General features: G+C 36.4%; 1 protein-coding gene across 2 annotated transcripts in view; it reads left to right on the top strand.

The window, feature by feature from the left end:
• Positions 1 to 16207, top strand: part of adarb1.S (adenosine deaminase, RNA-specific, B1 S homeolog) — a 48826-nt gene that overhangs the window by 21996 nt on the left and 10623 nt on the right. Inside the window, exons 2-4 of one of the 2 annotated variants that reach the window (XM_041578225.1) lie at positions 1899 to 1925; positions 7339 to 7413; positions 14018 to 14946. In XM_041578225.1, coding sequence (XP_041434159.1) covers positions 1916 to 1925; positions 7339 to 7413; positions 14018 to 14946 — 1014 coding nt within the window. In that variant the 5' untranslated portion in view covers positions 1899 to 1915. Of the gene's footprint in view, positions 1 to 1898; positions 2014 to 7338; positions 7414 to 14017; positions 14947 to 16207 lie in introns of both variants that reach the window. The other variant, XM_041578224.1, reaches the window with a different exon arrangement.

The following is a 16207-nucleotide window of genomic DNA, read 5'->3' as shown; positions in this document are numbered from 1 at the left end:
ATTCCCAGACCAATTAACTGCTAATTCCAGAATTTTCCCTGTTTAAATTGTACCTTTTATTCTGTTTGTAAGATAGCTTTAATGACAATGGGACATTTGCCTTCAATGAAGTTGCAAGTGTATGAATATTTATATTAAGGGTACTTTTAAAATAAGTGCTTCAGCAATCCGTTCATTCTGTGACATTTCACTGCTTAGAAGCTATGACATCAAGACGAGTAAGGGCCGTGTGAATATCAAGAGGTACTGTTTACCCCCTGTACTTCAGCCATCTGCATAGCTTTAATCATGTTGGCTACCAATATAATTACTAGCATGCGAGTGAATCTGCAAGTGAATAAGGAAAAGACTGGTGATGCATAGTAGCAAGTGAACTCGGTACTGGCCTGATAACAAACAAGGGAAAGTTGTGCTCACCACTAATTTCCAAAACCAATAGGTGGGGGTGCAATGAGGCTGTGACCACAAAATACATATAGACAAATACAACCTCTGCATTCAACCCATTATCAATATATGTGGAGGATGTCGTTGAACTGTATGATGGACTGAGCATTTATTTTGGGCTCTTATTTTGGGGTATATGTATAGTGGCTAATGTACCTCCTACTGTAATCTATATAGATTAAAAGGTTTTAAAATTCTTGCCCTTTCCTCATCCTGTCTGTTTCCCCTCTGCAACTTGTACATTATACCTATGCTATCCATTCTCCTTTCTATAGGGAAGAATGGGCTGATTTTTGTCCTGCATTCCCTTTAATTCAATGATCATTGCTGAATGTTAGCAAAAGAAAATTGGGCATTATAACTAATGCACTAATACTGAGTCATTAGTTGGACTGTAGATTATGTAGGTTTATAGAAGTGTTTTCTTGTATGACTTCGCTAACAATTTAGCTGTAGTTTGTAGTTTATTAAGTAAGACTGTTAGCCCATAATTTTTGATATTTGTGCCTAAAACTTGTCCCTGAAACCAAATATTGCTCCATAGCTCTTGCTTGACAATGGGGTTGTGAATCATTTTCTATTATGAAGTAACAGTAGCCTTGAATACAGATCTGTTTTATTCCACGCTGGAAAATGAATATTGAAAAAATGTATTCATTATTGAAAGAGTTATCCAGGCGTGATAACTGCATTGGCTATTATTCTCTTCTCATTGGTATTTTAACTTGATAGCAGCCGGCTGTAATCAGGCCTGGCACTTTATAAGATTTCTATCAATTTGCTGTGGTTATTATCATTTTTTGTAATCTTGTTGAATATAGCCATTTGCTATTAATCAAATTTTTAAACATGACTTTTTAATGTTTTAGCTTCATGTTATACCTTCTTGTTCAACATGAATTCAATGAATAGTACTTTTGCAGAACATACTTTTTGCCTATTTAAAAAATGTGTTTTATGTTATTTCTTCAGCTCCTTGCAAGGTTGAAAATTAGGTTACCAGCGCACAGATAAATTCCCCTGCAAAACTCCTGCTAACAAAACAGTGAGCTGTATACTAATAATGACCAAATGTTGAGTAACTTCAATCTCTGTTTGTTTATGATTAAAACTATAGGCAAAAAGTACAGTATATGTCCAACAAGAACTAGGGTGATGAAGGCTCACAAGTGGGGCCGAAATGTTGGGGTTAACCTGATGAGGGATCTTTAAAAAAACCTCTCTAAACAATAAATAAACCCAATAGGATTGTTGTGTCTCAAATAAGGATTAATTATCCTAGTTGGGCTCAAGTACAAGGTACTGTTTTATTATTACAGAGAAAAAGGATTTTTTTTTTTTTTAATTAACATGGGCATAATTAATTAGGAATATTTATTTTGTAAAACAAATTGTTCATGTATAGTTCCTTACATTAAATCTAATTTTTTTTTTTTTCTGTTTGATTTTAGGCATTCTCATCAAATCCATGGCAGAAGGTATGACCTGAATAGATTCCTTTGAAAACTCATTTGATATTCTACCATTGTAATATGTCAAAAGAAAACTGGAATGAACCATCTTTCGGTAACAATTATATATAACCCATTTTAAATTATATGATGTAATATTTCTAATAGTGTGTTATAATTTTGTGTGAAAGATGATTCCCAGATATGGTGGGCTTTTCTTGATTTGCAATGCAAGGTTACTTACATTTGTCCATGTTTGTTTTATGATAAACAGCAACAAAAGAAAAGGTAAACTCAAAATGAATCAATGTTGCACTTTTCTAAGCTCTTCTAAATACATTTGAGATTTACAGGAATTATTTTTTTCTAGTATTTAAGATATATTAGCAAAATATTAATGGAGAAATTAGGGATTATTTAATAAAATCCGAACATGTCTCACTTTTTTCTTAAAAAAACTTCTGTGCATATTTTTACAGTGTTTATTAATACATTTACTCTAAAGAATCATGTACAAAACCACAAATCAGATTATTGAACGAAACCCAGCCGAGATCGTGATATCTTGAAAAGGGACACATGCCATTGACTTCTACATGACCTCGGCAGGTTTTAAATGGAGTACTTTTTTATTCAGACTTTTAGAATCCTCAGGGTTTACTAAATCATGAAAAATTTGTTTTTTTTATCCTCCAAAACTCAGAGTTTAGTAAATAACCCCCAAGTGTCTGGTGATGTTGCTTTGCTTATAAAATGATGTTAGAGAGCAGAGAAGAATCATCTGATGTTTCTCTGATCAGTTCTAAGCAGAGCAACATCACAAGACATCCCACTTCTCTCAACTCTAGCCACTATGAGCTGCTGTTGGCAATGTTTTTTCAGATTCATATTAGGGATGCACCGAATGCACTATTTTAGATTCGGCCGAACCCCCGAATCCTTCACAAAAGATTTTGCCGAATACCGAACCAAATCCCAAGGTGAAAACATTTTTTACTTCCTTGTTTTGTGACAAAAACTCACACGATTTCCCTCCCTGCCCCTAATTTGCATATTCAAATTAGGATTTGGTTCGGCCAGGAAGAAGGATTCAGCGAATCTGCATTCTGCTGAAAAAAGGCCGAATCCCAAACCGAATCCTGGATTCAGTGCATCCCTAATTCATATTAATGCATTTTTAAATCATCTTTTTCTGGTACTTACTTATCAACCTGCCCTGAACTCTTAACATTCCTTAGGATTGAACTGATTTGGCAGCTTAAAACTTTTGAATCAGTCTTCACAAACATGGTAGTTTTAGAAGCTAAAACTTTGCATACATACATTGATTCCTGAAAATGCTGAATGATCTAGACAGCTTTCCGGAATGTGCAAAAACATGAACTGCTAGAAATCCGTAAGAATTGCCCAGTTTGAATTTATGTTGTAAATAAATCTTTTCACCTTTTAATACATAATTATTTTTTGATAATCTAATACCAAACCCTGTTATTGATGGGTCAAAGCCACTGTAAAAGTAACATACACACTGGCAAATGTGCTTAAACATTTTGTTTTGAGGTCACTATGCAGTGACTGTGTTTGTTCCCCACTGTGGTTTTTCCCATTGGTATTTGTTGAGTCGTAGTAAAGGTATTCTCAGCGTTTCAGTCATGAATTACATCATTTCCATAATTGCCAGACTATATATTAACCCGAATATGGCTGAGTTCGATATTGAGCTGTATTTTCTTTGTAAAAATTATACACAGTGATTAATGTTCCTATAATAAACTTTTAATTGCTACCATATACTTGCTGTTACTCTCCATTACCTCAGATTAATTTGGCCATTTGCTTTAGTTGGAAGTGACTGTAAATGAAAAATGAGTATGAATATTATAAAATAAAATCAGGTAAACATTACATTCTGCTTGTTATCCCCTTGGTCCATGAGCATGATTTGGAGTCATATTTGTAGAGGTGTAAAATATTTCACGAGTTACCGTTGCTTTTAAAAATACAGGTATGGTTTCCCTTATCTGCAAACCCATTATCCAGAAAGCTCTGAATTACTGAAATGCCCTCTCCCATAGACTCTATTTTATCCAAATAATCCAGGATTTTAAAAAATTATTTCCTTTTTCGCTGTAATTCTAAAACGGTATAAGATATAATTAATCCTTATTGGATGCAGAACCAGCCTACGGGGCTTATGTAATATTTATTTAGCCTTAAGGTATGGAAATCTGAATTATGGAAAGATCCATTATCTGGAAAACCTCAGGTCCTGAGCATTCTGGATAACTGGTCCCTTACCTGTAGCTGTTTCAGTGTTCTTACATAAGAAGTTTTGTAGAGTTTACTGCCAGTCACTGTGCCATAATTTACATATGGCCTATACTGAAGCCGATTTAGAGAGTCTGAATCTAATGGCATATAGTAACATGCCAAGTTAGGTTGAGAAAAAGATGCACGTCCATCAAGTTCAACCTTTTAAGTCTATATATAACCAGCCCAACTGCTAGTTGATCCAGAGGAAGGCAAAAACCCCATTTGGAGCCTCTCCACTTTGCCTCAGAGGGGCTAAATTCCCGCCTGACTCCAATATCGGACTAGTCCCTTGATCGACTTGAAAGAGCTATCTTTCATAATCCCGTTTTCCCCCCGTTTTCCAAAAAACAAACAAAACAAACCCTTCCATATATAGAAGGAACCTCCTTTCTTCTAATAGGAACGGGTGACCTTGTGTCAGCTGGAAAGACCTACTGGTAAATAAAGCATAGAGAGATTATTATATGATCCCTTATATATTTATACATAGTTATCATATCACCCCTTAAGCACCTCTTCTCCAGCATAAACAAACCCCATTTGGGCATTGGCACAGCTTTCCTCATAGCCTAGATTCTCTATACATTTTACCAGCTTAGTTGCCCTTTCCTGTACCCTCTCTAATACAATAATGTCCTGATTGAGTGATGGAGACCAAAACAACAGCATATTCTAGATGGGGCCTTACCAGTGCTCTATACAGTGGAAGATTGATCCCCTCCTCCCGTGAATCCCAGCTCAAAATCTTACTTTCCCTAAATGCCACTATCTGGCATTGCTTGCTACAGCCATGTTTATTATCTACAAGGTCCTTTTCTATTATGGATTTGCCTAGCACAGTCCCAGGTACATGACTTTATATTTGAGTTTTTATAGATGGAACAGCACTCTCCAATATATTAAACAGACGTACTCAACCCTATAAAATGGTGGTGCAGGAGATAAAACAATTTAGAAATGATTATTATTACAAATTATCTCAAAATCTGAACTCGGTATTTAGTCTATAGTTTATTATGTTGCATTTTTCTCACAGCCACCTGATTCGATTAATTAGTAACACATATGTTAGTACAAATTGTTCACCTTTTATTTACACGTATGCAAAAAAACATATATATTAATGAATTTATAAAGTGCATGAATTTCACACATAAATATATATCAAAGTTTATCAATATTAATAGCATTCATTAGTTCATAGTTCATATTAAATTTGATTATTCGAAGCTGTTGATCAAAGTTCATGATAAATTCATATTCAAATTGATAATTGTGGACTGGTTGTTAAGGAGGTAATAATTCATTAGTTGATTAGTTTGTTAATGTCCCGAATGAATTCATAAAAGTGTCCATGTGTACCTGTTAAAAGTAAAATCACTGAGGAAACGCTAGCTCTATTTTTTTTATCCTCCTTCTGCTGCTATTTAGTTAATCACATTGCCAATTGTTACTGTTGCCACTTCAACAAGTCATCCGGAAGCAGGGTAGAAACAATTGTAACAAAATATGGCCAAAGTCAGTCTTAACAGCCCCCTTACTGCCAGCCGCTTAGAGAAACATCACAGTTGCAACACTGTAGAACGGTTGACACAGTTACTTAATAGATATCCTGTGCCAAAATTATTTCAATGCCCATAATATATCAAGGAGTGCTGCACTTCTCACTGTTTCTAGTAAAATAGTGCAATGGTAAATGCCGGTATACATTACCGCTTCATGATTACTGAAGTGATCACTCCTGATTCTGGGCATAGACCGCACCTCGTACTTTATCCATCTTGCGGAGCGTTTTCATCGTCGCATGAGACATGCGTTCTTACTTAACCATTCTGGGGCTACGCACTTCTACCCGTGCTGCTGCAGGGCGATCAGATATCAATCAGGAGATCGACAGGCCATAGACCTCTTCTGATGGGTATGCAGTTGATCCAGTTGTTGACCCTGGGCTCAACTGATTGGAAAAAATGAATAACCCATTATATATTATTATATTAACAAGGGATTCAAGGGTGTAAAAAAAAAAATCATCAGTTAAAACTAAAATGTGAATTAAATAGTTTGGATAATCACATCAAGGTATGGATGAAAATGAAGCCTGATCTAGAAATTACTACCTCCAATGTCTTTTGAATTTTTGTCAGACTTCATTTTGATTTTGAATTATTAACATTAGAGGCACATTTACTTAGGGTCGAATATCGAGGGTTAATTAACCTTCGAAGTAAAATCATTTGACTTCGAATATCGAAGTCGAAGGATTTACCGCATTTAGTACGATCGAAGGAAAAATAGTTCGAACGATTAAATCCTTTGAATTGAAGGATTTTAATCCATCAATCGAACGATTTTTCCTTCGATCAAAAAAAGCTAGGAAAGCCTATGGGGACCTTCCCCATAGGCTAACATTGATGATCAGTAGGTTTTAGGTGGCAAAGTAGGTGGTCGAAGTTTTTCTTAAAGAGAGAGTACTTCAACTATCGAATGGTCGAAAGATTTTTAGTTGAAGTTTGAAGCAGCCAAAAAAATACTTCGAAATTCGAATTATTTTTTATACTATTCCTTCACTCGAGCTAAGTAAATGTGCAGACAAGGAAGAATGCCACTTATGAAAATTAATGCCTCCAATGCCTTTTCAATTTTTAAGAAGTGGTACAGGTACTGGGAACTGTTCAGATCCTCTAGTGATGATTCTGGACAAAGGGAGCAATGTGGTACAGGAATAGGATCCCTTATTAAGTCGATAACTCAGTCCATCTTCCATAGGCCCATTTTAATCAAATAATGATACTGTTGATATATTTATTTTTTCTCTGTAATAATTAACCACTACTTTGTACTTAACTCTAACTAAAGCTGTCCTCTTTGATTTATTTGAGCTATTAATATTTATGTTTATCAGACTTTAGGGTGGTGGCAGACGGGGAGATTAGTTAATTTTCTCTACTGCGGGTGACTAATCTCCCAGGAATCCAAAGCAATTTGTATGCCATGAGCAACCATGAACTGATGGAGAGGCCACGGGCTTGTTCTTGGAATGTATTTTGTTTTAATTCAAAATGTTCTGCTATTCCACAGTAATGCTGTTTTTTTTTTTGTTTGTTTGTTTGTTCGTTTTAAATTGCAGAGTTAAGAGGTATCCGCCATTCAAGAAACCAGCAAAAGTATTTTACAATGGATGTTGATGATGAAGAAAATCTGAGTAAGATATTGATGTTACAAGGACTTTTTTTATTTTTTCCTTCTAGATTCATTAAAGGACAATGTAACAATAAGTTAGACATCCCCCTATAATGTTGGTGCCCCTTTTAGGGAAAAAAAAAAATACATATATATATATATATATATATAGTGAATAAAGTACCCCCTCTTTTAAAATATAAGGATATTATTAGTACCGAGGAGTTTCATGACCATATAAAAACACGAGGCCGAAGGCCGAGTGTTTTTATACAGGTCATGGAACTCCGAGGTAACTTCTAATATCCTCATATTTTACAACTGGGGGTACTTTATTTATTATAATACACAAATTTTAGTGAGTCATGTGACAGAAATGACATCACTACTCACCGTTTATAACTGATGACATCACTACTCACCGTTTATAAGGATATTCATGGCTTTTGTGTATTATATCTATATAAATGTTTTATGTTTGGGATCATTGTCCTGTTGAAGGATAACACTTTGCCCAAACTTATGATTCTTAACAAACTGGCAATGATTTTCATGCAGCTACAGTGGTTAGAAAGCACAAACGTGATTGCCCAAGGTGCATTGTAGGCTAACTGTAGCCTATGTTTCCATGTTGCTATAATCCTGTAACACATTTAATAATGACCCATCCATTTTCGTGCTGTCCATATTCTTTCTAGCAATATACCATTAACATTAAATTGAGTTTTAAAATGAAAAAAAAAAAAATAATTGTATGCTTGGTTATTTGTAATACTTTACAGTACACTGTATTTTCGAGTGTTATACTGATGCAGGTTTCATTGCATTTAGCCTCCCTAAAATGCTCTTGTAATTTTTTGTATTGGCACCTCTTTAATTTTAAAGGAGAATTAAACCCCCCTCCTAAAAACAGTCCCTATCTAATAGCCGCATTCACTCCCCTCCCAGCTACTTCCCTGCATAAACCACTATTTAAAAAAATTGACACAGAAAGTCACACAGACCTTCCCATGAAGAAAAGCACAGCGTAGCTCTTGGGCGCCATCATTGGTATCTTCAGATCCTCTTCTTCGCTTTGGCTATTTATGGAGTGCTCAGCATGCGCAGTAGACATGTATAGTAAACAGCTCCAACTGCGCATGTGTAAAAACGGAGGTGCTTTAGTGAATGTATCGTAAGATACCAAAGATCGCGCCCGTTAGCTAGTGCACAGAAAGGTCTGTACAACTTTTTAAAATATTGGACTATTCAGGGAGGGGGGTGAATGGGGCCTTTTAGATTGGGACTCTCTTTAGGAGGGGGCATAGTTCTCCTGTAAGTCCTTTTGACTTGTTCACACAGGTTTAATTTTTGTCTACAAATTGGTTTAAAATTAGGTGACTGGTATACCTGCATGAGAGTTTATCCTTGAGACTGCATTTTTTTAAAGTATCTGCTAGCTTTTTTTACATTTCATTCTTTAGTCCAAAATAACTATTACAAAGGCTCATTAGCATATATAGTTTAGGTTAAAAAAATTTGCACAGTTGTGGTCATGTTTATAAAACTTTTACAGCGACTAACCTGTGACTACATAAAATAAGTCTTGATTCCAAAATACCAAATACACTTTTGACACTTATAAATTTTAATTTATTCATTTATGTTCTGTATTGAAATGTGCTTGACCTGCTTTTGTGCATATTGTTTAAAGGACCAGTAACATCAAAAAAATTTTTACAAAAATTCGTTAGTACACAACGAAAAAAATACACCAAGTCAAATTATACTTATAAATAAAAAAGTAATTATTAAGAAATAACTTACAGATACTCTGCTTCCTGTCCGCTACAGAAAAGGTGACAGGGCAACCATCCATGGAGCGGTGCTTGATTTCTCCTCCCTGGCTCTCTGCTGCTGGATCCTTTAGCTCCCACATTCCGTGCTTCAGTGGCGACAGTCTCGCTGCATGTAAAAAGTGTATCAAGGCGTGCATTAATATAGGCCGCGTTTTCATTGGCTCCAGGCCGTGTATAGAACTACTTATGCCATGATATGAAGAGACAGGCAGGGGCACGGGTGAGCGAACACTTACAGGCAACGTGCATCTCATGTTCGATTCAGCGCGCTAACCTGTCAGGAAGGTAGAGTAACTCCATGATGGCACAGCTTTCCTCACTTTTGTGCTTTCAGGGGCGCCTGTGTCTTCTTCTAATCAAACTGGTTCTGGGAGCTCGAGGCTGATCTCCCCGAGTCCCAGCTAGTCGAACCCCCTGTAGCCTAAGCCATGGTATGTCTTGCCTACTGTACCTTTTGCCTCCCGCTCATCCCGGACATGAGATGCACGTTGCTTGTAAGTGTTCACTCACCCGTGCCCCTGCCTGTCTCTTCATACCATGGCATAAGTAGTTCTATTCACGGCCTGGAGCCAGTGAAAACGCGGCCTATATTAATGCGCGCTTTGATACACTTTTTACATGCAGTCATGCAGCGAAACTCTGACTTCTAGCATCAGAGAGCCAGGGAGGAGAAATCGAACGCCGCTCCATGGATGGTCACCTTGTCGCCTTTTCTGTAGAGGTCAGGAAGCAGAGTTTCTGTAAGTTATTTCTTAATAAAGACTTTTTGATTTTAAAGTATAATTTGACTTGGTGTATTTTTTCGTTGTGTACTAACGAATTTTTGTAAAATAATTTTTTGTTACTGGTCCTTTAATATGCCGGTGTTTCTTAAGCCAACACAACTTTGAGTTGCCATTGTAGTTTAGTTGAATAATGTGAATTGGATTGGACAACAGAACATTTCTTTTTCTGCAATCCACAACTCAATTTATGTATTAGATTGGCCATTTTCCCCCAAAGATCTATTGCTCGCCATGCAACTGCTATAACAAACTGTTTAAAAAGGAATCACACAAACTACCATCTTATGTGTATTCGGATTAATTATGCAATTGTAGCAGATATGTACAAATATTATGAAAAGTTCTGCTAATTTGCTGTAACACTTATAGGTTGCTCTTCTATGTGATGACATGATGCATCTTCCTACATTTATATACAGTGGTGTGAAAAACTATTTGCCCCCTTCCTGATTTCTTATTCTTTTGCATGTTTGTCACACTTAAATGTTTCTGCTCATCAAAAACCGTTAACTATTAGTCAAAGATAACATAATTGAACACAAAATGCAGTTTTTAAATGAAGGTTTACGTTATTAAGGGCGAAAAAAAACTCCAAATCTACATGGGCCTGTGTGAAAAAGTGATTGCCCCCCTTGTTAACAAATAACTTAACTGTGGTTTATCACACCTGAGTTAAATTTCAAAGGTTATAAAGCCATTTCTAAAGCTTTGGGACTCCAGCGAACCACAGTGAGAGCCATTATCCACAAATGGCAAAAACATGGAACAGTGGTGAACCTTCCCAGGAGTGGCCGGCCGACCAAAATTACCCCAAGAGCGCAGAGACAACTTATCTAAGAGGCCACAAAAGACCCCAGGACAACATCTAAAGAACTGCAGGCCTCACTTGCCTCAATTAAGGTCAGTGTTCACGACTCCACCATAAGAAAGAGACTGGGCAAAAATGGCCTGCATGGCAGATTTCCAAGGCGCAAACCACTTTTAAGCCAAAAGAACATTAAGGCTCGTCTCAATTTTGCTAAAAAACATCTCAATGATTGCCAAGACTTTTGGGAAAATACCTTGTGGACCGATGAGACAAAAGTTGAACTTTTTGGAAGGTGCGCGTCCCGTTACATCTGGCGTAAAAGTAACACAGCATTTCAGAAAAAGAACATCATACCAACAGTAAAATATGGTGGTGGTAGTGTGATGGTCTGGGGTTGTTTTGCTGCTTCAGGACCTGGAAGACTTGCTGTGATAGATGGAACCATGAATTCTACTGTCTACCAAAAAATCCTGAAGGAGAATGTCCAGCCATCTGTTCATCAACTCAAGCTGAAGCGATCTTGGGTGCTGCAGCAGGACAATGACCCAAAACACACCAGCAAATCCACCTCTGAATGGCTGAAGAAAAACAAAATGAAGACTTTGGAGTGGCCTAGTCAAAGTCCTGACCTGAATCCTATTGAGATGTTGTGGCATGACCTTAAAAAGGCGGTTCATGCTAGAAAACCCTCAAATAAAGCTGAATTACAACAATTCTGCAAAGATGAGTGGGCCAAAATTCCTCCAGAGCGCTGTAAAAGACTCGTTGCAAGTTGTCGCAAACGCTTGATTGCAGTTATTGCTGCTAAGGGTGGCCCAACCAGTTATTAGGTTCAGGGGGCAATTACTTTTTCACACAGGTTTGGATTTCTTTTCTCCCTAAATAATAAAAACCCTCATTTAAAAACTGCATTTTGTGTTTACTTGTGTTATCTTTGACTAATAGTTAAATGTGTTTGATGATCAGAAACATTTAGTGTGACAAACATGCAAAAGAATAAGAAATCAGGAAGGGGGCAAATAGTTTTTCACACCACTGTATGATTTGATAAAAATCAACTTCAATACTAATATGTTCTAGGTTCATATGTTTGTTCACAGTTCATCCTGCTGTACAGAGTAAAAGTAAACTACTTTGTTTTAAAACCTTTTTGAAGTAGGTTAAAAATGAAAACTTGTCTTTGCTTCAGAAATCAAGCGGTGACCTGTTGTGTTTCATTTATTCAAAGAATCCACCTACCTTAGAGACATACACATCTTTGTCATTTGTTAACCTTTTTTGCTATAGCTTGGCACTGTAAGGTTTTTTTTATTAAAATCTGAATTTATCCGATTATTTAAAATAAAGTCCGACAAAACTAGAATCCACGATTGGACCTTATTTAATTTTTAAAAAGCATGATTTAATTGAATCAGGGAAAAAAACTATAAAATCGAACGGAAACACAAATCATGCATTTTTCCCCGCCATTCGATTTTTTTTTTTAGAGCTTTTTCCCCGAAAAATCCAAAATAGTCGGATATTCAGGCTAATTCCAGCATGGACCACATAAACTTCCTAATAGGATAGGACCTCTCCCATTGACTTATAAACAACCATGGCAGGTCTGAGATGACTGATTTTCGGATTCTGACTTTTTCCATCCTCGGAGTAGAATAAATCTCTATAAATCCTAGTTTTTTCCCCCACTAAAAATTAAATTTTTTTTGAGTTTTAGGCATTCAGACTTTAATAAATAACCCCCTAAATGTTACTTTTGATATTTAGATTTTGTGTCCTAAATCTGTTTTAAATTTTATCACACTTTTGACCTTGAGACTAAATTATTTTTGCTGTTATTTATGAATTTGTTTCAGTGTTGTCCTCAGCCTCTTTTAGCTGAATGCATCTCCAATCATTTTCTGTAAGCTGCCCATCTCTGCACCCACCTCAGAGCCTTCTGGGAAGCACACTGCTTTATAATTATTGGGGAATGAAAGACAATGCTCTTATTCTAGTCTTTATTCTTTTGCATTTACTGCCTTTTTTAGTTAACCAGTGTCAATATAATCTCGCAAATGTTTTATGCATTAACCCTTAATGACTATTTGCCTTTCTTTGGTCTGTTGAGCACCAAAAGGAGTAACCTATCAAGCTTTTGCTGGAGGATGTTATAAATGAAAATTTAGCAATAATTCCATCAACTTTGTTGGCTGGGTAAAGTGGTGTGTGTTTGCTTAGTTTAGCTAATATTCCTGAGAAGAATATCCTTTGCAAAAAGTCAAAAAATGAAAAGCCCCACCTTATCTGTCTTTAAAGGAATTGTTCCAGTTTAAAAATAAAAACTGGGTAAATAGATAGCCCATGCAAAATAAAAAAATGTTTCTAATATAGTTAGTTAGCCAAAAATTTAATGTATAAAGGCTGGAGTGACTGGATGTCTAACATAACAGAACACAACACTACTTCTTGCTTTGCAGTTCTCTTGGTTTCCACTGATTGGTTACCAGGCAGTAACCAATCACTGACTTGAGGGGGGGGCACATGGGTCATAACTATTGCTTTTGAATCTGAGCTGTATGCTAAGGATCAATTGCAGACTCACTGAACAATTATGTCCCATGTGGCCCCCCTTCAAGCCGCTGATGGACTCGGAGTTAGAGAGCAGCAAAGCAGGAAGTAGTGTTTTGTTATGTTAGACATCCAGTCACTCCAGCCTTTATTCATTACAATCTTTGGCTAACAATGTTTTATTTTGTACTATTTTTGTACTATTTACCCAGTTTTTATTTTTACACTGAACTGTTCCTTTAAATATTCTTATTTACGTGTTGTGTGGTATGATATTGAGATGTCTTTTTTACTGCATGTGTAGAGAGGTTTGAATTTAAAAAAAGCTCTTTCGTAATCATTGTTTTATATAGACAATCATTTATATTGATCAGTCAATGTTTGCCAATAACATTTTATAAATACTTAAACTGCCACATTTTAAATAGGAATACATTTAAAAATTTACTTGTATGTGGTAAGCTTAAATATAATGTTGTAACATACAGAAAGTGGATAATTATGCACATTAGAAATAAACTGATACCATTCTGTGACCACACAACACTGAACCAGTGACAAAAGTAGATAAAGGAATCTATAAATTTTGCATTTACAAGATCCTGCAACGAAGGCGTTGTAAGTTACTCTTTCTGGGCACCACAGGTTCAAGCAGCGCCAATGTTAAGGAAAATCGTAACTTGGATGGAGCTTCAGGAAAAGACGGAAGTGGCCAAGCTACCATAGAGGGGGCTCCGCTTTCCAATGGGAGTGAGGGAAGGAACAGCAGGAAACGCCCTTTAGAAGAAGGCAACTATGGCCATTCCAAGTTCCGCCCAAAGAAGAGGAAGAAAATTCCGGGCCCTGTGTTGCCAAAGAATGCTCTTATGCAACTGAATGAAATAAAGCCTGGCTTACAGTACAAGCTTATATCTCAGACTGGACCTGTTCATGCACCTGTCTTTATAATGACTGTTGAAGTAAATGGACAAATTTTTGAAGGTTCGGGACCTACTAAGAAGAAGGCTAAGCTTAATGCTGCTGAGAAGGCTTTAAGGTCATTTGTGCAATTCCCAAACGCATCAGAAGCTCATCTAGCAATGGGCAGAACTCTGTCTATTAATACTGATTTTACCTCTGACCAAGCAGACTTTCCAGATACTCTCTTTAATGGATTTGAGAAATCAGAACAGTCTGAGCATGTTTTCTTGGGATCTAATGGCAATGAATCCTTTAATTCGGCAAGCGACTATAGCTTATTGATGATTGGAAACAGTAACTTTATTCAGTCTCCCCTTCCGACACCATCTTTGTTCCCACCAGCTAGTGGAAAAAATCCTGTGATGATTTTAAATGAGCTTCGTCCTGGCCTTAAATATGACTTTGTCTCTGAGAGTGGTGAAAGCCATGCCAAGAATTTTGTAATGTCAGTAACTGTAGACAATGAAACATTTGAAGGATCTGGAAGAAACAAGAAACTTGCAAAGGCAAGAGCAGCACAATCTGCTCTTGCATCACTTTTTAATATGCACTTGGATCAGACTCCTTCCAGACAGCCTATTCCAAGTGAAGGCCTACAATTACATTTACCCCAGGTATGAACAGTATTTATTTTCTTTGACTCTAACTTTACTTCTATTTTCTTTTCATTGCACTTCCATACTGCCACTGTAATGATCGTTGTATTATATATTGAATTAGTTGCACTGCTTTGTCAGCACTTGGCAAATTGGCACCTTGGCTTTATGGGCAATAGCACATGGGGCAATTAGTCCCCACAGTTAAATCTGCACTACCATTGGTCACAGAGCTCCCGAAATGCTTTCCCATTAGCAATAATGTAAATTAGCTGTGGGAAAACATACAGGTCACTTCTGCTTTCCAAAGTTGCCTCGTGAAGAAATCCCAGGCAACTGAATGAGCAGAAACTTAAAGTAACTTGCTCATTTGCTTTCTAGAAGATGCTGAATTTTCTAAAGTAGAAACTGACACATTGGGGGGTTATGTCTGAATGCCAAAAATTCTATTTTTTTTTTTTACTATAAAATCTGAATTTTTAGTGGGGGGGAAAAAACCTTGAATTTTTCGAGATGTATTATACCCTGAGGATGAAAAAAGTCTGAATACGAAAATCCGGCATCTCAGACCTACCGAGGTTGTATATAAGTGAATGGGAGAGGTCCCTATCCTATTTGAAAGTTTCTGTGGTCTGTGTTTGAATTAGCCAGAAAATCCAACTATTTCGGACTTTTTGAGGAAAAAAATCCAAAAAAATTCTGAATTAAATTTTGCTTTTTAAATAATAAATAAGTTCCAATTGTGGATTCTAGTTTGGTTTCACTTTTATTAATAAAATACTGAGATTTTTATAAATATGCCCCCTTAACTTTATAAGAGTATATGTTTTTTTTAATTTTTAGGTTCTGCTGCCCTTTAAATAAAGTGAAGAAATGCTGATAAGCCTAGATATAATATTTGCCAGTAAAACTTGCCGCAGTTTTCTTATTAAATAGTACAGTAATCGTTGATACTAGAGATTTATATTATACTGTACTATTTGTACTATTACTTATCTTTGGCTAAATTTTAATTTAATAGCTGTTTAAGGCAATAAGAAGAGGCCAATAAACCAGTTTAATAGCTCATTGACTAATGGATTATCTTGTAGTGTGTGGGTCAGATATCTTGTGAGCCTTTGATGAAGTGTTAGTGAGTATGCAAGGCTCTGCCTGTACTGCTGTTTCTCTAATGTATAAAATAAATTAGAAGCGTTACAATCGGTAACCTTTGCTGGGCATGCAAACTTCTCATCCTGTGACATTATAGCTATACGTGGTATCTCTGGTAACAGCCATG

Source organism: Xenopus laevis, chromosome 9_10S (genome assembly GCF_017654675.1).
Source record: "Xenopus laevis strain J_2021 chromosome 9_10S, Xenopus_laevis_v10.1, whole genome shotgun sequence".
NCBI lineage: Eukaryota > Metazoa > Chordata > Amphibia > Anura > Pipidae > Xenopus > Xenopus laevis.
This window is presented reverse-complemented; position numbering and strand designations above follow the sequence as displayed.